This window comes from Eleutherodactylus coqui, chromosome 4 (assembly GCF_035609145.1).
Source record: "Eleutherodactylus coqui strain aEleCoq1 chromosome 4, aEleCoq1.hap1, whole genome shotgun sequence".
Lineage (NCBI taxonomy): Eukaryota > Metazoa > Chordata > Amphibia > Anura > Eleutherodactylidae > Eleutherodactylus > Eleutherodactylus coqui.
The window spans coordinates 281,302,439-281,323,978 of record NC_089840.1 but is presented as its reverse complement, the minus strand read 5'-3'; the positions used below and the strand labels follow the sequence as shown (position 1 = coordinate 281,323,978).

Genomic DNA, 21,540 nt, shown 5'->3' with positions numbered 1-21,540 from the left:
CCACTCCCAAACAGCACGCCCACTTCTTGGGCGTCATACCAGACTCTGACCTCTTCTTCAACCCCCACATCCAATCTTTGTCCCAAAAATGCCACCTGCTCCTCAGAAATATTTCTCAAATCTGGCTATTCCTCTCCATGGACATGCTAAAACAGTTGTTGCCGCCCTCATCCATTCCCGACTTGACTACTACTATTTGTTGCTCAACGGCCTTTCCGCACCAGACTCTCCCTTCTTCAATCTATATTAGACACACCAGCTAGGCTCATTTTTCTATCCAGCCATTTCTCCGATGCCTCTGAACTATGCCAGTCATTGCATTGGCTGCCCATCCACTGCAGAACTAAATTTAAACTCCTCACCCTCACCCATGGCACATCGCTTCCCTTCTGTCCATTTATCACCCAGCCCACATACTCCGATCCGCTAACACATGCAGACTAAACTCCTCACTAATACAAACCTTACATGCTCGCTTCCAGGACTTCACCAGAGCAGCACCCATCCTCTGGAAAGCTCTACTCCAAGGCATCTGGACAATCCACATGCACAAAATTTCAGACTCGCCTTAAAAACGCACCTCTTCAGGAAGGCATACTAAATCTCCTGACCTAGTCCCCCTGCCCCTCCCTACAGCTCCCCACACCTTCCACCCTGCATATGACCTCTACCCCGGCACCTCCCTACCGATCCACCCGTTTTCTTCCTAATAACTGATTTACTAATGTAATTCCTGTACTGCCTATATCGCCTCCACCTCGTTTGTTTCAAATTGATTGTAGAAAAACATGTAATTTGTTGTATTGTCTGTTTTCTCCTGTGCTTGAAAGCGCTGCAGAACAAGTTGGCGCTATACAAATAAAGATTATTATTTTATGGTCTGCTGAGGGTCATTCTGTAGGGTTCTGGCACTACTTCTCCTGTTCCTCCTTGCACAAAGGAGCAGATCCCTGTCCTGATGCTGTGGATAGTGAGTTCAGGACGGTCCTTCGCCGTGTGCCTGCAGGCTGCAACGAGCACAAATCAGTCAGCAGTTCTGTAATAATCGGGGAATATACAGCAATAAGCTATACAAGCTGTTATGTTATTTCCCCTTAATGTTTTGGTAGAGCCACAGGCGCCGTGTAAGGAGAAGCCATCCTCATTCTGCATTTAGCTGCTCCTTCCATCTGCCCCCAGCTGATACCCCATGCACTATGTCAGAGTCTCTGCAACATCCAATCACTCTATCAGACCTTGACCCCCGTCCCCAGTGCTGCCTCCGCACATGTGCAAGTATTATTATCATGTCCCTCTCCTCTGCTGCTGGAACCAGAAGGACTGGGCATGCTCAGTAGGAACTTCCCACATCTTGGTACAAGTAACAGTCAGCTGGGTTAGTGAATGGCTACAAACATATCTGTGCCCACTGATAATGGCGGTGCCGGGCTTGTAAAGGCGTCTTTATTCCCCAGTCAGCAGCACATGATCAGCAGACTGTAGTTGCAGCGCAGTACAGGGCAGTTTACAGCAAGGGGGGGTGAGCAGCTCTTATCCACGGCTCGTTTGGCTCCTGCGCTCTGTAATCTTACAAGCTGTATGAGTGTTAAGGACCGTTACACATGACCGGTCACATTAACCTTTCAAGCCTTGGGTTCCAAATTAGTTCATACCTGGATGCATCAGAGAGGCCAAAAACTATGATGTATAGTAATTAGCTCTCACAGATATGTCGAGATGAGCCGCGGCAAGTATATACAGCCCACTCTGCTTAAGGCGCGTACACACTGAAAAGTTTATTGACTGACTATAGTTCTAATACAGAAAATGAATACGTCATTAGTCACGGGGGTTAATCTCATTGGGTTAGAAAAAACATTAGAATCATGCACTGTTTAGTGAGAATATATTTATGTTCTCAAGCTTCAGCGTTATCTCGTCCTCCCTGGTCCTCCCTTTGTTATTCAGCTCGCTGTAGTACAGTCAGTTCCCTTGTCCAAGTCTCTCCGCAGGTGTGGGAGGACTTTTCGTGATAAGAACTGTGTCCAGACTTGGTTCTCATGAAAAAGAACAGAGAGACACATCATTACGCATTGCAACGAATCTCCTGCTCTAAAGCTATTTCTGCTTGAATTATTGTTTCACTACACACAAGCTTATTTACGTCTTATAATGCTCCATTTTGTATCTAGCGGCCATTTTGAGACAGATTCTTTCATTTTATGGACCTGTACCTTCTCAATTCCCCCTAGAAACTGTCTCAAAATAAACGATACTTTATAACTTCTACTGGGCGGGGTAAGGTTTGCTTTCCCTATCTCTAGTTTATGATCTATGCCCTACCTATCATTGTTGGTCAGCTGTCCAAGGGCTAATCCCTTCCCCGGCAACTAATCCTAACTAACTAAACGCGAAGACCTGATGGACACAGAAGGGATCTACAACATACATGCTATTCTATTCTAATGGCTGGGAGACTAGAGTGGTCACCCCTGTTTCTGCTGAGACAGATCCATAAGGGGACAAATCGCTCTGTTGTATTATAGGCATATAGCCATTGCCTGGGGTTTCCACATCAACATACACGAGAGCAACAGGCACCATCTGATCTGTAAGCTTAGCACAGGAGCGTTTTATGCAGGGCACAATACAGACAGAAAGTAGCAGGAGTACGATAAGAGTAACCAGAATCCCTATTCCTATCTGCATTAAGAATTGTTTCCATTGTCCGGTCCATACAAACCACTCATCCCAGGGGTTAGTTATCCCAGAATTACGCTTCAGCTCTTCTGACAATGTGGCCAATTTCTTTATTGCGATAGTCACTTTACCTGTGGGGCCTGTATTATCTGGAATATACGTACAGCAAGTTTCACCAATCATTTTACAAACACCACCTTTCTCGGCTAGCATCATATCCAGAGCCATTCGGTTCTGGAAAGCCATGGTGGCCGTGGGGCCCAACTGATCAGCAAGCCCCTAAAGTGCATCTCTTGTATAGCTCACGAACCCCTGCTGGTTGTAATATATATACAAACATTCTTATTGATGGTTACTATTCAAAACAGGGACTCAAATCCGGCCTTAACTTGATCCCTGGCTTTAAACTCATCTGGCACCCCCCCTTGGCACTCTGATTGCATATATATATATATATATATATATATATATATATATACACATGTGGATCAAACCTGCCACCTGGTTTCAGATTGTGACGCTCGTCTGTAGGACCTGAGAGAGAAACAGAGACCACAGAATGCATTATTGACAATTCCTTGGAGAGACCTATGACAAAATTAACAAGAGAATCATTTCCCAAACTTGGCTACTGTGGCATGTATCCTCCGGAGAAAAAGAAAAACTAATGGAAGACACTCAATTCAAGATTTACCCGTTTCCTTCATTGCCCATGGATCTACTTTCCCACTACTCCGTGGACGGTAGGGTGTGTGAAAAGCCTGGAATATACCCAAAGCAGACATGATGTATTGCATTATTTCACCTGTGACATTTGTACCTTTGTTTTACTCAATCACTTCCGGTACCCCATATCTGCAGATTACCTCATTCATGAGCTTCTGTGCGGTTACCTGCTTATTTACTTTGGTAACAGGGTAGGTCTCCAACCTGAAAAGAAATCAACAACAAGCACATATTCCTGCTTCCCAACAAGTGGGAGCTGAATGTAGCCAATTTGCAATCCCTGAAATGGGTAGAGTGGTCTAGGCAAGTGTTATGTGGCAAATTTACTTCTGCCCTGTTGCTTACGGCAAAGGTCATGCAAAATTGGACAAGTGATGATGCAGCAACTACAGGAAACCCAGGAGCCACCCGTCCGTGTTCAAGCGTCGACATCATTGCTGCTTTGAACGGGGTGCTGGATGAGGCAAGCATCGCCACCATGCTGAAGGAGGTGCTGGAAGGCCTGGAGTACCTGCATAAGAACGGCCAGATCTACAGGGATGTTAAGGCTGGAAACATCCTTCTGGGTGAAGACGGCTCCGTGCAGATCGCAGATTTCGGCGTCAGTGCGTTTCTAGCCACAGGAGGCAACATTGTCAGGAATAAAGTCAGAAAGACCCTTGTGGGCACGTCATGCTGGACGGCACTGGAGGCGACGGAGCAGACCAGAGGACACAACCTCAAGGCAGACTTCTGGACCCCTGGTAGGTGTGTCTTTCCGTGCATTCGCTGGGCCATCATGGGGCACAGGGACCGTGGTGGGCAAGTTCTGTTGACTGTTCGCCATTCACCGTCCCATTTCTGCTGCTTGTAACTGTAAAGTCTTTAGCATATCAAAGTCCAAAGTTTGTATCAAAGTAATTCAAACTCCAAGGTTTATATCAAAGTCCAAAATTATTGTTAAATTCTTCTTTTCTTCTTTTCTTCCACGGCTTAAGGGCCGCTGCCTTTGCTGTGTGATCTGTGATGGCGTTGCCTCTTGTTTCTCTGCTGTAGGAATTGGTGTGAGCTTTCCACTTTGTCACCGCTGCACCATTCTTAATTGGCTGTCCTGCTGAGGTAACAAGCTGTCTGGCCTTCCATGTTAGGCCGTAGTCATGAGCTATGCCAAATGCATACTGGGAGTCAGTGTAAATGTTTGCCGTCTTACCTTCTACCACTCCCTACACGCCTCAGTGAGGGCCTGTAACTCCGCTTCCTGTCCTGGGACATGCGGAGGCATTCTGCTTTTAGGACATCTTGTTGCGTGATCACTGCATATCCAGCGTGGAGTCGTCAATCACCCTGGTACCATCTACAAAAACAACTCAGAATATGCATTATTAACAAGGGCTTTCAGTTAACATTTATTATGGCCACCTGTTCTGGCAACATGATGGCTTCCATTAGTAAACTTACAGCTTTTCTATTCTTGATGGAGGAAACACAAAAGGCTTAGTGATACATTGAGGTAACTATTTGGGTCAGGAGTACATAAAAAAAAAGTAAATCATCAACATATTACAAGAGGGTGGTGCCCTCGGGAATTGGCCAGGCGTCTAATATCAGCTTCATGCATCTGGTAAACTGGTTTTGGGCTATTCTGTGCCCCTTATGGCAGCACTGTCCAACAGTACTGCTTTCCTCTGAAAATGAATGCAAACAAATACTGACAGTCTGGCTGGCCCTTTAAACTCTTTCTCTTTAATGGGGAACAAAAGGGGTATTGGCTGGGAAGACACATTTCTTAAGGGCTTTAAGTTAACATAAAGAAGAGACAATGTCTGCAATTGCATCTTCCTGGACATGTGCCAGGGGGTACTGACGGACCAAGGGGGCTAAGAGCTTGGTCCTCTGCGTACGTAAAAGTGTGGACGGGTAGAGGTGTCGCTTGGTCTGCTGCCATCCGACATAAGGTCGGGTGACTTTCAGACCCGGGGTGTATACAAGCCTCACCGGACAGGTGAAGTTTGATACAACCTCCCAAGGGTCCCATCACGCAATTCTCAATACGCTTTCAGGACCTTCCAGCATAAGGAAGCGCGTGAGGTATCGTGACCCTTAAAACATTACCTCAAGCGGTTCAGTTTCTGCCAGCTGAATTGGCACTTCTGAACCCCTTGCACCGATTACCGCTAGACAATCAGGCTGGTATTCTATTTCAAATAGATCATAACCTTATTGTAAAAAGGAAAAAGAAAAAAATTAAAAATTTAAAAATAGCTGACCTGCAATACCTAGATCACCTATATCTTCTCTCCTCCCCCCCTTTGAACTAGGGTACTTAATTGGGAGAGTAACCGAGTTCAAGGTAGTAGCAACAGTGAGAAGAGTGACAAGAGCACATTGTAGCTGGATTTGACGGGCCAGAAATAAGTGCTTGGGTTGCACTTGCGTGTATATGCTCCGGGTGTCATAGGGGGTGAGGACCACTAGGGGTAGTTCAATACCAACTCCGAAGATTTGTTAACCATTGCCTGTACTGCTGCCACCGCACAAACACACGAGGGAGCTGCTTCAGAGGTGAGAGAGAAAAGAATAATTGAAAGACAGTCATAGAGTGGTTGCATAAGTAGGGAAACCGAGTGCATTCATGGTGGGCAGTATGAAACAAGGCCCAGAAAGGTGCGGAGTTTGGCAACACATATAGGTACAGGTATGGCCTGGAGAACAGCCTTTTGTTCCTCTGTCAGATGTCCAGTTCCTTGGCCTGACCAATGACCCAGGAGAACAACCTTTATTTTGCAGGACTGGAGTTTGTCATTTCTGCAAGAAAAATTAACAGTGAAATTGTGGCCTGTTGGCAGGCTTCCAAATCATCAGTACACAGCAACGACATGCCGTAGGTGGCTGACTGACACCTCATGAGCACACAGTGCCTACATCACACAACACCGACAGCACACAGCACCTACATGCGGTAGGTGTGTGGCTGACCCTTCAGCGTCTTTTCTGGACTGGAAAAAGAGGGGTGTTTGTTGGAGCAGTTAGTTTACAAGACTCTTCTGAACCGGCACCTGAGGTCTCAACCCGTACTGATCCATCTGGTGAGAATTTGATGGATGCAGATAAGGCCTGTAAGATATCAGTGCCAATAACAGAGACATAAATTACATCAGGGCAGAATATTCTACAAACATCTATCCACATTGAAAATTTACAGTCTGCATATGCAGAAGGGGGGGAGAAAAACTTGTATCCCCAGTCAATATCTGCATCGTCTGAACACGGGTCATTAACTCTCATCCATCCATGCGGTCAAGTCTGCCTCTCTCATTCAAATGCCTATGATTCCCCACACACACAATGTTTGTGCCGTTAGAGTTCAGGAAATTGTGGATACATTGCACTAGGATGCACACCGTTCACACCAGGAGATAACGCGTATGATGCAACTGTCCTCATCTTGCAAACAAATGCATTCAATCACTACCACCCCCCCTGGAATCAGTCAAACTTTAACTGTCTGTAATACTAGAGATGTACAACAGATTTCACAACATTAATATGTCCCATAAAAGGAACACACATTTAGCAATTATGCACACGTCCAACCAATTACAGAACTGACATTTACACAAAGAACAGCAAAAACAGTAAGATTTACTGGATTCATTTTGAGTTCTATTCTAGTCAAGCAAACTTAATTAATTGTCCAGTGTTCTCCGCTCTAATCTTTGGCCTTGAGAGTTAGATGAAGAAAACCAAAGGGAAGGGGGGGGGGGGGATCCGGACTAGCTGCGGCTTCTAATAGATCAAGCATTAACCCTCTATGTACTCCTATATATTTATATATCTATATATATTATCACATATTGACCCTCTCCTTCGTTCTGTAAGCTTTCCTACTGCCGTCTGCGATCCTAGCACCTATAGTGACCTTTCTTCTCAGCAGTATCTGACTTATGAGGAATGGACAACACGTACAGCAATGGCACAATGTTGGGACCTTAAGACATACAAATTGTCACATAGATCACAGATTCTGCCTGAACTCGCCCCCAGGTTCCTCCTTGCGACAACTACATTTGTGGGCAATTTTAAGCACAGACCTACTTGGGATGGGGGTGCTAAACACAGACTGCAGAACAGATAATCGGGAGGAGGCTGTTTGCAGGCGGGATGAGGGGACTTGAATGTTTCTATGCAAAATAGAAAAGGCACTCGTCATTGCAGTGCGCAGAATTGGTATGCTGGGTAAAAACATACATAGATGGGAGTTCAGAGGCCAGCTCATTTCTGCTGCGGAGCTAAGAGGACGTCTGAGCGGCAGCTGAAGGTATTGTTGCAACAGATGCTAAAATGGCCGCTGGGCTGTGGCTGGCACTGAAATGGCCACCGAAGGCGTGGCCTAACTGGGCGATGGTGACGGGAGGGTCCAGGAATACTACATACTAGACACGTATCAAGATATATCGACTGGTATTGGCCCCAATAACAACACGGCCATCTAGGGGCAGGACAAAAGGGAGAAAAACATCGTCCATGACACGGCCGGGGCGGTGCCCTCAGATGGTGAAGAAAGGCTGCCTTTCTTTGTCTTCAACTCAAAGCATATGAATAATCGCCATCTTGAATCTGCAACTTTCTTACTTCAACTGTACGTCACTTACTGAAACATCTTTCTCTGCAAACTTGAGCAAACGTCTATTAACTACAATTCCTTCATTATCAGCTAACACACTTTTCAAGCCTTCTCCGACAGCCCCCACCTTTGTAAAACGGCTGTCCGCTCTTTGTGCATATGAACTATTCCCTGCATTTAGACTCATAAATAACACATACGCTGGCACCTTCTGATGACGCCACATGTTCTGCATTTTTCAACTCCTCTCTACATACTACCAACTGGACAGGATCCAAAAGACCATCATCTACAGTCTTCTTCTTAACAATTTAAACATCGTATATCACAACGGCCTAATTATAAGTATATATAACTGCCTGAGACCCTGGTATGCCTGTAGCCTTATGCTCAATCATGTAATGTAAGAACTCTAACGTCTGACGCCCTTTCACATAACTTCTTAACTTTTTGCCTGCTCTACATGACACCAAGTGGACAGAATCAAACAGACCACTGTCAGGTACCTTAATTTAAACATGTTCCGAAACTAAACTCTGAGCCGTCTCTCAACCGGGAGTCCGAAGCCGTATGCTCAATCACGTGATCGTACTTGTCACGTCCGATGCCGTCTGCTCAATCACTCCCTGAGAAGTATGCTCAATAAACTAAACCTCGAAGCCGTCTCTCAACCGGGATCTGATGTCCCTGAGAAGTATGCTCGATAAACTAAACCCTCGAAGCCGTCTCTCAACCGGGATCTGATGTCCCTGAGAAGTATGCTCGATAATACAATTTATAACGTCCTAAAAGATTCTGTCCCCTGGTGTCATAGACCACCCAAGACCTGAGGTAAACTTCTTTACCGATGACAACTATGATGTCAAACATCAAACATCCGACTGACCTAGGAGTCTGTCAATCAACTGAGCCAAAACAGACCAACGGCAGACATCATATGATAAATATGACACTTACCGGGCTGTGTGTGAGGTTGATCAGTCCTCTGGTTTGGCACAGCGGATATATGTCCTCCCAGTCCGATGTCGTCGTCCGATGAGTGACACAAGAGTCAATCAGTAAATCCTGCCGACTACGCCAACTGTTAAGGACCGTTACACATGACCGGTCACATTAACCTTTCAAGCCTTGGGTTCCAAATTAGTTCATACCTGGATGCATCAGAGAGGCCAAAAACTATGATGTATAGTAATTAGCTCTCACAGATATGTCGAGATGAGCCGCGGCAAGTATATACAGCCCACTCTGCTTAAGGCGCGTACACACTGAAAAGTTTATTGACTGACTATAGTTCTAATACAGAAAATGAATATGTCATTAGTCACGGGGGTTAATCTCATTGGGTTAGAAAAAACATTAGAATCATGCACTGTTTAGTGAGAATATATTTATGTTCTCAAGCTTCAGCATTATCTCGTCCTCCCTGGTCCTCCCTTTGTTATTCAGCTCGCTGTAGTACAGTCAGTTCCCTTGTCCAAGTCTCTCCGCAGGTGTGGGAGGACTTTTCCTGATAAGAACTGTGTCCAGACTTGGTTCTCATGAAAAAGAACAGAGAGACACATCATTACGCATTGCAACGAATCTCCTGCTCTAAAGCTATTTCTGCTTGAATTATTGTTTCACTACACACAAGCTTATTTACGTCTTATAATGCTCCATTTTGTATCTAGCGGCCATTTTGAGACAGATTCTTTCATTTTATGGACCTGTACCTTCTCATGAGCGCCCCCTGGAGGTAGGAAATTACCATCACCGCATGGGAGGAAATCAGCGCAGAACACGTCCTACAATGTGGAAGTAAAAAAGTAAATTTATTGGGTAAAGTAATTGTCCCATTAGGATGTTATCAGTAGACTAGGCGCTCCACAAATTATTGTACCTGCAGTTAATGGGAAAAGCCCTTTAACTATTTAATATTTTTACATATCTGAGCTTGAATAACTACGACAAAAAATATCTCCCGTTTTGGTGGAATAAATGTGCTAAGGATGGACGTCGTCCCTCGCTTGTTGTACTTATTCCAGACTCTGCCTATTCAGCTCCCCGTGAATTTTTTTAAATGCCTACAATCTGCTTTTACACATCAGCTACCGAACCCTCTCAAAACCTAAACCCACAGGAGGGGCGGGGCTTTCTGGCCTTAAGCCTCTATCCTTCTTAGATCGTTCAACTGGCACTTCCACAGGAAGTCTAAACAATGGATTAAGCTAGAAACGGATATTGTTGGAACTTCTCTATAAACGCTGCCTTGGATTTTTCCCTCAGCCAGACCCCATCCATAGTTTAAAAGATATTGTAGAATATAACTCTTATTCACATCTTGTATAAATATCTCCTTCCTGCTGTGGCAAATATTCTGGCAGCATTTACAATTTTATATGCCACATCCCAAAGCATCGTATATGCCCCTCACTCCCCCCCCCCCTCCACACACACATGGATGAACCCGGAATATGAGTTAGGATCTTCCATTTGGGTTGGTGAGAGGGTGCCCAGTATATTTTTCAGTTTTATTTCTTCGAGTACCACTTGAGGTCGACAGGGGATATTGTCAGATAGAAAGGGGTCACCTTGTAGGATCCCCCAATGTTTCGATAGGATGTTCCTCAGGTGGGAAGGTTGAGTATTAATGTGGTTTCAGAACAATGTTTTGGAGTTCTGCTCCTCAGTTTTCTCAGGTTTCTGTTGTGGATTCTCTAACTGGTCTTGTTGTTGCGCTCTTAGCATCGCTGAACTCACCAGCACCCCTGGGTGCCCCTTCTCTTTAAAACACTTCTTTTATACATTAGATTGTTCATTAACCCCTTAGTGACGAAGCCTGATTGCGCCTTAGTGACGGAGCCAGATTTTGGAAATCTGACATGTCGTTCAACATAGCATAACTCCGTGAAGGTTTTGCGTATCCAAGTGATTCTGACATTGTTTTTTCGCCACATGTTGTACTTAATTTACGTTCCAAAAATAGACCGATATAATTCGTGTATGTTTATTTAAAGTACCAATACTGGAAAAAAAATGGAAAAAAATGATCATTTTTTTCACATTTTCAACTGTAATATGTGCAAACATACTGTACAAATTTTTGATAGGATATATATTTCCATCTGTTTACTTTATTCTGAATGCACATTTGAAAAACTTTTGTGTTTTTTTTTTTTTTATTTTTTTTAACCATTTAGATGACGTACAAATTTAACATTAATTTTCAACATTTTGAGGAACACTGTTTTCTTACAGCAAGCCAAGTTTGCAAAGGCTCATAGGTGTCACAATGATAGATACCCTCCTAAATGACCCCATTTTAAAAACGACACCCCTTAATGTATCCACTTAGGGGGGGGGGGTCATGTGTATTTTGACCCCACAGTTTTTTTTCAGAAATTAATTAAATTTAGAGAAGAAAAAATAAAATTTCATATTTTTGCAAATATGTCATTTTAAAGAAATTTTTTTCCTATAGTGCACATGAAAATGAGGATTGATACCCCAAAATGGATCCCCCTGTTTCTCCCGTCTTCAGAAATATACTCATTGTGGCCCTAATCTTAAATCTGGATGCACAACGGGGCCCAAAACGAAAGGAGAAGTCGGTGTCTTTCAGAACATAAATTTCTCATCTGTATTATTGGGGGACCCAGGCAGACCATGGGGATATAGCCACTGCCACTAGGAGGCGACACTAAGCACAAGTGTTAGCTCCTCCCATCAGGCTATACCCCCCCCCCCCTGCAGGCACTCAGCTAATTAGTTTTTAGCTTAGTGTCTGCAAGGAGGCAAACGTGACTTAGTTAGGTCCAGAGGAGACCTCAAGTGCGGGAATCCAGGGAGTCGGGGCTTTTCCCTGGCTTACCTGTCCTCCCGGGGAAGACGCTGGCAGGTGGTGTACTCACCACACTGTGACGTCTTACCCAGAGAAGAAAAGGTGGCACGACCCTGCCTCTGTGCATTGGCGTCGTGGCCCGCCAGCTATAGGGTTCCCCCCTCTGGAGTAGCACCCCTCTTGACGGCGAGCGCTGGGGGAGAACACTGCTGGAGTTCAGACGGGGAGGAAGGAGTGTACCCACGACGTGGAGGACCCCTCAAACATCTCCCCCTATGGTCTGCAGGTCGGCTGTCAGGTAACACCTTAAGGGGGCCGTACCAGGAGCATGGCATCAGGAGAGTCAAGATGGCCAAGCGGTGAATTTCCTTCTCTTACCCCCCCTCCCCCTCCCTTCTTTCAATCTAGGGAGCGGCGGTGCCCCGGCAGGTTGGCTGTAAGAGATCCCCCTAAGATGGCCCCTTCTGGAGCACATCAGGGGGGAATGTCGGGAGACGGCAGCGGGGCTTACCAAGGGTGTTGGCAACGGCTGGAGGCCATGCGCAGACCAGGACACGGCAGAAGAGGGCTACTGGCTGCAGCAGCACATGCGGCGCGGCTGGAAGCGCCGCCCTCAGGGACACTTTTTAAAGGTTGCGCAGGCACTTATGGTGACGCGGCCGGGTTTCCGGGGCAGGCCATGCCCACCCCGGCCACGTGGGACATTGAAGGAGGCGGCCAGCTGGGAAGATGGCCGCTCATAGTGCCTGTGCAGCAGTACCCTCTCTGAGGAACTGCTGTGCCTGAGCTGCTTATCCCAGCGGTTTTTCCAGCGGAACCAGCGCTATTGACCAGCGAGCCTTCAGCTTTCCCAGCTTCAGGCTTTCGGCAGCATTTTCAGCATCAGTCAGCCCCAATCCTCAGTGACAGAGAGCGGCGCCAACCCTCAGCGCCAACCTTCATCAGTGCCAGCTCCAGCAGCGTCAGTTTCCAGCATCAATATCCGCAGAGAAACTTGTGGTGTGCTGCCAGGTTCCTAGAAGCTCCAGCTGGGACAGGACAGCCGCGGGACAGGGTAAGCCCTGCTGAGGCAGCACTCTCCTGTCTGTGTCTCTCCCCTTGTAGCAGTACAAGGTTACCCCACCCCTTTGCGGTTACCCATTGGGTGTGCGGATTGCGCCATGTCTGACCCCAGACCAGAGGGTTCCAGTCAAGCTGTGGGGAGGGCCAAAGTTTATGCATGCGCAACACAAAGTTCCCATGCGGCCAGGTGGAATCCCGCTAGGCGAATTTTATTTCGGCACGGTCAGCTCCAGGGACCCCGGTCCCCCCCCCCCCCCCCCGCCACCCCTGGAGCAGGTGACCGAGGCTAACTGGACTAGGCCCCTTGCCGGCCGTTTCAGGACTAGCCAGCTCGTCAGCGGTGATACTGCGCCGTTTAGAGTCGCAGTTTGAAGCATCCTCCCCGGAGCATTCACGGGGAAGGTCACATAAAAGACAGAGATCCTGCAGCCCTGAGGAAATTTCCCAGAGGTCTCGTCGCCTTAGGAAGTCGTCCAAGTCCGCTAGGTCTCAACACTCTAAGGAGTCGTTTCACACCCCTCATGGTTCCAGGGGATCCTCCTGGACGTATCATAGGTCCAGGGAATTCTCCCGGCAGTCTCGGTATACAGCGAGGTCGGTTTGGTCTCATCTGGACCCCTCACGGGCCTTATGCTCCTCAGCATCCCAGGCTGCATCCCAAACGCAGCCCCCGTATGTTCTCTCGGGGGGAAGTAGCGGACCAGAGGAGGTGGAAAGGTCAGCTGCGTTCTCTCTATCAGACCTAGATGGGGAACAGATGTCCAGGCTGCCACTTTAATGGACAGCCTGGTGGTAGCAGTTAAGGACCGACTACAGGTAGCCGAGACTCCGGTAAAAGTGCCACCAGCTACCGTATTATTTGAACGGCAGAAACGCTTTTGCCAAGTGTTTCCTTCCCATCAGGATTTTTGAGGCGTATCCATTCCCAGATGGCCTCGACAAAGGGTGGTCAGTACCCCGATGGTGGACCCACCAGTGTCACGTTTACCAAAAAGCACGGCATTGCCCTCTGCCGATGTTGCGGTCCTAACCGACTCGCAGGACAGGAAACTAGATGCCATGGCAAAAACAACTTTGCAGGCACTGCCTTGCGGCCCACCTTCGCTTCTGCCTGGGTGAGCAAGGCATCTGTGGCATGGGCAAAGCAACTGCGAAAAGATATTTGACGTGACGGAAAATATCAGTCAAGCGAAAATTTGCCTGCGCAGCAAAATTTGGACGCAGCGAATTTGTAGCCCGCGCATCGGCAGCTTCCGTGGCTAAGCGGAGGACACTATGGCTGAACGGATCGTCAGCGGATGCATCCTCCAAAGGGGTTCCAACGAAACTGCCCTTCGAAGGCAATAGACTGTTTGGCCCCCAAACTAGACGACCTGATTAAGGAGAAGCTTTCTCTTTTTTCGGCGATTTTCGTCCCGACCCTCAACAGGGCAGTGGACTCAGTCAAGAAGGGCGCCAGCTGAGCAGAGGAAGGCTACTTCCGTTAAAGCCAGGCTAGCCTGGCGATCTCGCTTAAAGACACCCAAGTGGACAGACTTTCCGGTTTCAGGATGTGTGGTTGACCCACATAGCCGACGCCTGGGTACAGGAGGGCGGCTTGCGAGGGCATGCTATGGAGTTCGCAACCTTGCCAGGATCAACTCCTCAGATCCAGGGTACCAAAGGATCCAGGGAAAGCAGCACAGCTGCACCCAACAATAGAACCGCTACTGGCACAAGGGGTAGTGGTGCCCGTGCCATCTGGTCAGCACGGAAGGGGTTTTTATTCAAATCCCATCGTAGTCCCCAAGAAAGATGGCAGGGTCAGGCCGGTCCTCGACCTACGACTGCTAAACCATTACGTCAGAGCAAAACATTTCAGGAGGGAATCCCTCGGGCCAGTGATAACTTCTACGGAACCAGGGGAGTTTTCCTGTCAGTGGTGGATATCAGGGATGCATACCTGCATATTCCAATTCGCGAATCTTGCCAGCAATTCCTACGTTTCGAGGTCCATGGGAGCCATTACCAATTTATAGCGCTACCATTCGGACTCTCGACATCCCCAAGGATCTTCACAGAGGTTCTGGCAGCGGTAATGGCACTACTCCATTCAAGAAGGGTGATGGCCACCCCTTGCCAGAGGAAGGCAATTTGGAAAGTCTGCGCATCACGCTTCAGACACTAGAAGAATTTGGTTGGATCATCAACCACGAGAAATCTTGCCTAGTACCGACTCAGCAGTTGGAGTTTCTGGGGATGGTGTTCGACACCAAGAAACACCAGATTCGCCTACTGTAAGCGAAGGCGGTAACACTGGTCAGCAAGGTGCATCTCCTGCTCCGGGGTAGACGGATAGCCATCAGGCATTTCATGAGGGTATTGGGCCTGATGGTGGCCTCCTTCGAGGCTATACTATTCGCGCAGTTTTATTCCAGGGAGTTTCAACGTTTTCATCCTGTCACGTTGGAACAAGTCACAGTGGACGCTGGATCAACAGGTTGCCATAACACCACGCATCCAAGTTACTCTGAGATGGTGGATGAATTACAGGAGAATCCAGAGGGGTCGGTCACTACGTCCAGGGCAGTGAGGATACTGACGACGGACGCCAGTCGTTACGGCTGGGGTGGGACTCTGGAGGGACACTCCACCCAGGGGGTGTGGTCACAAGACGAGGCAAGACTCTCAATAAACATTCGGGAGCTGCTGGCCATCTGACGAGCATTACAGCATTTTCATTACTTCTCAACAAGGATGTAAAAATCCAGACAGACAATGCCACAGAAGTAGCATACATCAACCGTCAGGGGAGCACAAGAAGTGCAAGAGCAATAACAAAAGTATCCGGCATACTTAGGCAGAGAAACATCTGCGGTCCATCTCGACAGTTTACATCCCAGGGGTAGAAAACTGGGTGGCGGATTTTCTCAGTCGAAAGACTGTGGATCCCGGCGAATGGCAACTACATCCGGAGGTCTTTCAGGCGATCTGTCATCGCTGGGGCACCCCGGATGTAGAAATGTTGGAAGTATCCTGTAATTCTGCCTGGATGCCCTTTGTGGCACGTTCGCGAGATCCTCAGGCAATAGCGGTAGACGCTCTGGTGAGTTCGTAGGCAGGGTTCAGATTGCCGTACGTATTTCCTCCTCTTCCACTCATTCTGAGGATACTAAAGATAATCAAGAAGGAGGGAGGGCCAGTGATCTTGGTCGCACTGGATTGGCCGAGGCGAGCGGGGTATCCAGACATAGTAGAGCTTTTGACTACCGCCCTATGGCCACTCCCAGAACGGGAGGAGCTACTGTCACAAGGACCGCTCTTCCACCGAATTCGATGTCTCTTCGCTTGACGGCCTGGCTATTGAGACCGCTATACTAAGGAAACAAGGTTTCGCTGAGGCAGTCATCCGAACGATGATCCAAGCCAGGAAGCCGGAGCCATCAAGAATTTATTATCATATATGAAAACGCTTAAGGGGCCAGGTATTGGCTCTTTCGGTTTCTTTTCAGAGACCAATCGCTAATAAATTAGCGGTGCAAACTTTTTTTCAAGGGGTCATGCATGTGTCACCCCCGTTCAGGCCACCTACTCTGGCATGGGATCTTAATTGGGTGCTGAATGCGTTACTATCACACCCGTTTGAGCCACTCAGAGAGGTACCTCTGAGGCTTCTATGCTGGAAAGTGCTTTTTCTGGTGACGATCACATCGATACGGTAGGTGTCCGAATTAGCCGCTCTGTAGGACGAACCCCTCCCTTCAGGACATTCCAACAGGACAAGGTGGTATTGAGACCAGCTCCGGGCTTTTTTGCCAAAGGTAGTAGCAGCATTTCACCTTAACGAAGATATCGTACTTCTGTCTGTTTCTCCAGCAGCGGTACAGGCGAGAGAGAGAGAGCACTGCACCGACTGGATCTGATAAGGGCCTTGTGAATTTATGTTACAAGAACCAAAGACTTCCGGAAGACAGAGACACTGTTCGTAATACCAGAGGGACAGCGTAAGGGATCGGCGGCCTCTATGGTGACCATCTAAAGGTGGATTCAAACGCTAGTGGCGGAGGCTTACCGAGCCAAGGTGCAGTCGCCTCTATTTCGGATAACGGCCCACTCCACAAGGCCGGTGGGGGCTTCCTGGGCGGTTTGTCACTGAGCCTCGGCATTACAGGTATGCAAGGCGGTTACTTGGACATCCTTGCATACATTTGCAAAATTTTATAGAGTCCATACATATGCATCAGCGGACGCCGCCATGGGTAGAAAGGTTCTACAAGCGGCTGTCCCTGACTGTGACCATTTGGAGAATAACGCACCCTATTTTGTTTTCGGGACTGCTTTTGAACGTCATATGGTCTGGCTGGGTCCCCCAATGATACGGACGAGAAACGGATATTTTTGGTATAACTTACCGTAAAATCTCTTTCTCGTCACGTTCATTGGGGGGGACAGCACCCTCCCAAAGATTTATTTTCATTATAGATAGCATGGCTGGAGCCCGTTGTTCTCGGGTCACAGATGACAATATAATTATCCAGAAGTACTGGTATGTGTTGGTTTACGTAAAAATGTAAATATTTTCTTGTGTACTCCCACTGGCTACTCCTACTGCTTGCATACAAACTAATTAGCTGAGTGCCTGCAGGGGGGATATAGCCTGGTGGGAGGAGCTAACACTTGTGCTTAGTGTCGCCTCCTAGTGGCAGTGGCTATATCCCCATGGTCTGGCTGTGTCCCCCAATGAACGTGACGAGAAAGAGATTTTACGGTAAGTTATACCAAAAGTATCCGTTTTGCTTGAAGGCGTTTTAGGCCCCATACCACTCTTGTAGAGCTCTTGAGTGGCCAAAACCATATAGAACCCCTGCAAATGACCCCATTTTAAAAACTAGACCCCTTAACAAATTTATCTAGGGATGTACTGCCCATTTTTACGCCACCGTTTTTGAATGAATTCAAGCAAAGCAAAAGGAAAAAATTGTGATTTTCATTTTTTTGGCAATTCTGTCAGTTTAAAATCAACTTTTTTGTACAGCACACACATGAATGACTACTTGCACCCCAAAATGGATACCCCTGTTTCTCCCGTGTTCAGAAATATACCCATTGTGGCCCTAATCTACTTAAAGGAAACATTTCTAGGCCTATAATGGAAGGAGCACTCATTGGATTTCAGGGTACAACGGAATAAATTCCAGGTCCCAATGCCCACTTGTAGAGACATTGAGTGGCCAAAACGATAGAGAACCCGCACAAATGACCTCATTTTGAAAACTAGACCCCTTAACGAATTCATCTAGGGGTGTACTGTGTATTTTGACCCCACAGTATTTGAATGAATCTAAGCAAAGCAGAAGGAAAAAATTACAATTTTCATTTTTTGGCAATATTGTCAATTTAAAAACTGGGTTTTTTTTGTACAGTGTACATAGGAATGAAGACTTTAACCCCAAAATGGATCCCCCCGCTTGTCCCGTGTTCAGAAACGTACCCATTGTGGCCCTAATCTACTTACAGGACACATGGCAAGGCCTATAATGGAAGGAACATCTGTTGGATTGCAGGGCACAACTGAATAAATTCCAGGCCCCACTGCTCACTTGTATGGAATAAAAATTGACACGTTAAAAAATTCCCCCCCGTCCGCCCCCTTTTTGGCGTTCCCCCAAATCTTAGATAAAAGTAATAATGTGAACTGTGTGGTATTTCCGAAGACAGGGGTAATTACGGGGGCTGGTTGGGATGGGTATCCATTGGATAGCGCCGATTGCATTGCCGGGGGGGACTGCCCGCAGCCCAAGATGACAGCTCCATGCTGTCGGCTACCTGCGGGCACCGACAACATGAAGCTGACACGTCCTCAGCTAAGAGGGTATTAATCCTAAAACGATGCATGTTTCTACGTCCTCTAGGATTAAAGCCCACTTAGTGAGGACGTAGAATCCCGATGGGGCCGTCACTAAGGGGTTAAAATTTTGGAGATTTGTGTGTAAAAAATAAAAGTATGGGGGTTCTGGAGAAATAATATAAAATGTGGCACTCGTTTGTTATTAAGTATACTTAATCCGTATAATGAGCATGTGCAAGACGAGCATGCGCACAAAATTGCGTCTAGAAATGTACCTCTGCTTCCGGTTAAGCGTGTATCGGGATATAGCTCAGCAGCTACTTTCTTCTGGATGCACGCACGTACACACTTCCGGTCGCCCCAGTTCTAAGAAGTACCTGATACTTTTATCATGTCTCTGTGTCATATGCTCATGGGAGGTGGCAGATTAGTCAGTAAGCCCTCCGACTCGCGTTGCATCTCCTGTATTGTATCTATTGCCCTACACTAATGGAATAAACACCAGAAGGTACCGACTCTCCAAAAGAAACCTGGAGGAACGGGTGATAATTTAGAGGCTAACCTGGATTCTTGAGGAGGTTCGCTACTCTCTGCAAACCCCTTATTCAAGTAAGTAAAACCTCATACATAAAAGAGCACAGGGTTTTTGTAACTTGTCTTTTTCACAATTTGTATGAATATTTTATATAGAAATTTTTATAAAATATTGATATAATTGTAATGTTAAAATCTGTTTTATTCTTGGCAGATGACGACAGCAGGAGCTCAGAGGAACATTTGATATCTTCAGGTTTTACAGTGGAAGATGATGGTAACATACAAGATACACACGAAGAGCCTGCCATTATCCCAGATGTACCCTCAGCCCTTCCCAGCAAACATCTGTCATCTGATCCTTTTATAGAGGTTCCATCTTCTGATTCATCACAGACTAGTGAGCAACATAACATTTACAGAAGAGATGTTAAAGAAGAAACAGTTGTCACAGGGAAGAAGTCATTTTCATGTTCAGAATGTAGCAAATGCTATACCCAAAAATCATATCTTGTTAGACATCAGAGAATTCACACAGGAGAGAAGCCATTTTCATGTTCAGAATGTGGGAAATGTTTTACCCAAAAATCAAATCTTGCTAATCATCAGAGAATTCACACAGGAGAGAAGCCATTTTCATGTTCAGAATGTGGGAAATGTTTTACCCAAAAATCAAGTCTTGTTGATCATCAGAGAATTCACACAGGAGAGAAGCTATTTTCATGTTCAGAATGTGGGAAATGTTTTACCCACAAATCAAGTCTTGTTTATCATCAGAGAATTCACACAGGAGAGAAGTCATTTACATGTTCAGAATGTGGGAAATGTTTTACCCACAAATCAAGTCTTGTTGATCATCAGAGAATTCACACAGGAGAGAAGTCATTTTCATGTTCAGAATGTGGGAAATGTTTTACCCACAAATCAAGTCTTGTTGATCATCAGAGAATTCACACAGGAGAGAAGCCATTTTCATGTTCAGAATGTGGGAAATGTTTTACCCAAAAATCAAACCTTGTTGACCATCAGAGAATTCACACAGGAGAGAAGCCATTTTCATGTTCAGAATGTGGGAAATGTTTTACCATGAAAACGGGTCTTGTTTATCATCAGAAAATTCACACAGGAGAGAAGTCATTTTCATGTTCAGAATGTGGGAAATGTTTTACCCACAAATCAATTCTTGTTATTCATCAGAGAATTCACACAGGAGAGAAATCATTTTCGTGTTCAGAATGTGGGAAATGTTTTACCCACAAATCAAGTCTTGTTTATCATCAGAGAATGCACACTGGTGAGAGGCGATTTTCGTGTTCAGAATGTGGGAAATGTTTTACCCAAAAATCAAGTCTTGTTGATCATCAGAGAATTCACACAGGAGAAAAGTCATTTTCATGTTCAGAATGTGGGAAATGTTTTACGAAGAAATCAAATCTTACTGAGCATCAGAGAATTCACACAGGAGAGAAGCTATTTTCATGTTCAGAATGTGGGAAATGGTTTACCAGGAAAAAGGGTCTTGTTGATCATCAGAGAATTCACACAGGAGAGAAGTCATTTTCATGTTCAGAATGTGGGAAATGTTTTACCCAGAAATTAGGTCTTGTTAGACATCAGAGAATTCACACAGGAGAGAAGTCATTTTCATGTTCAGAATGTGGGAAATGTTTTACCATGAAAATGGGTCTTGTTTATCATCAGAGAATGCACACAGGAGAGAAGTCATTTTCATGTTCAGAATGTGGGAAATGTTTTATCCAGAAATCAAGTCTTGTTTATCATCAGAGAACTCACACAGGGGTGAAGTCATTTTCATGTTCAGAATGTGAGAAATGTTTTACCAAGAAATCAAATCTTGTTAAACATCAGAAAATTCACAATTCAAAATCTTCTTCTCTTCTTGAGTTTCTTCTTCGTGATTGAAAACCTCGACCGCCTCACGTGAACTTCTGTTACCGACCATCAAGATGATCTCAGTTGTAAACTAGATTTATTAATATCATGACAATTGAAAAGCCGTACAATTAGTAGTTTCCATATTATATAATGTTAATAAAGGTTTATTGAAATCAGCATATCATCCCTAACTCAAAAGTGGTTGCAGGTATTGAAAAAAAATTACTGCGCCTATCAATTTCTGATGGAATTCTGCCCTTTAATCATCCATCCCATGATCCTCTTTCCATTGAAGTTTTTTGAACTTAATGTATAAGAACCCACTCACATATGTTTTATTTTGTCCTTATCCTGGCCGGCGCCTATTACTCCCTATCTACTGAGCCAAACCTT

The 21,540-nt window shown here is 46.0% G+C and overlaps 1 protein-coding gene across 3 annotated transcripts in view; it reads left to right on the top strand.

Annotated features, from left to right (window-relative positions):
* Window positions 1–21,326, top strand: part of LOC136624337 (gastrula zinc finger protein XlCGF57.1-like) — a 721,853-nt gene extending 700,527 nt beyond the window's left edge. For all 3 annotated transcript variants that reach the window (XM_066598268.1, XM_066598271.1, XM_066598269.1), the window contains one exon: window positions 19,466–21,326. In XM_066598268.1, the coding sequence (XP_066454365.1) occupies window positions 19,466–21,174 (1,709 nt within the window). In that variant the 3' untranslated portion in view covers window positions 21,175–21,326. The remainder of the gene's footprint in view (window positions 1–19,465) is intronic.
* The last annotated feature ends 214 nt before the right edge of the window (window positions 21,327–21,540 follow it).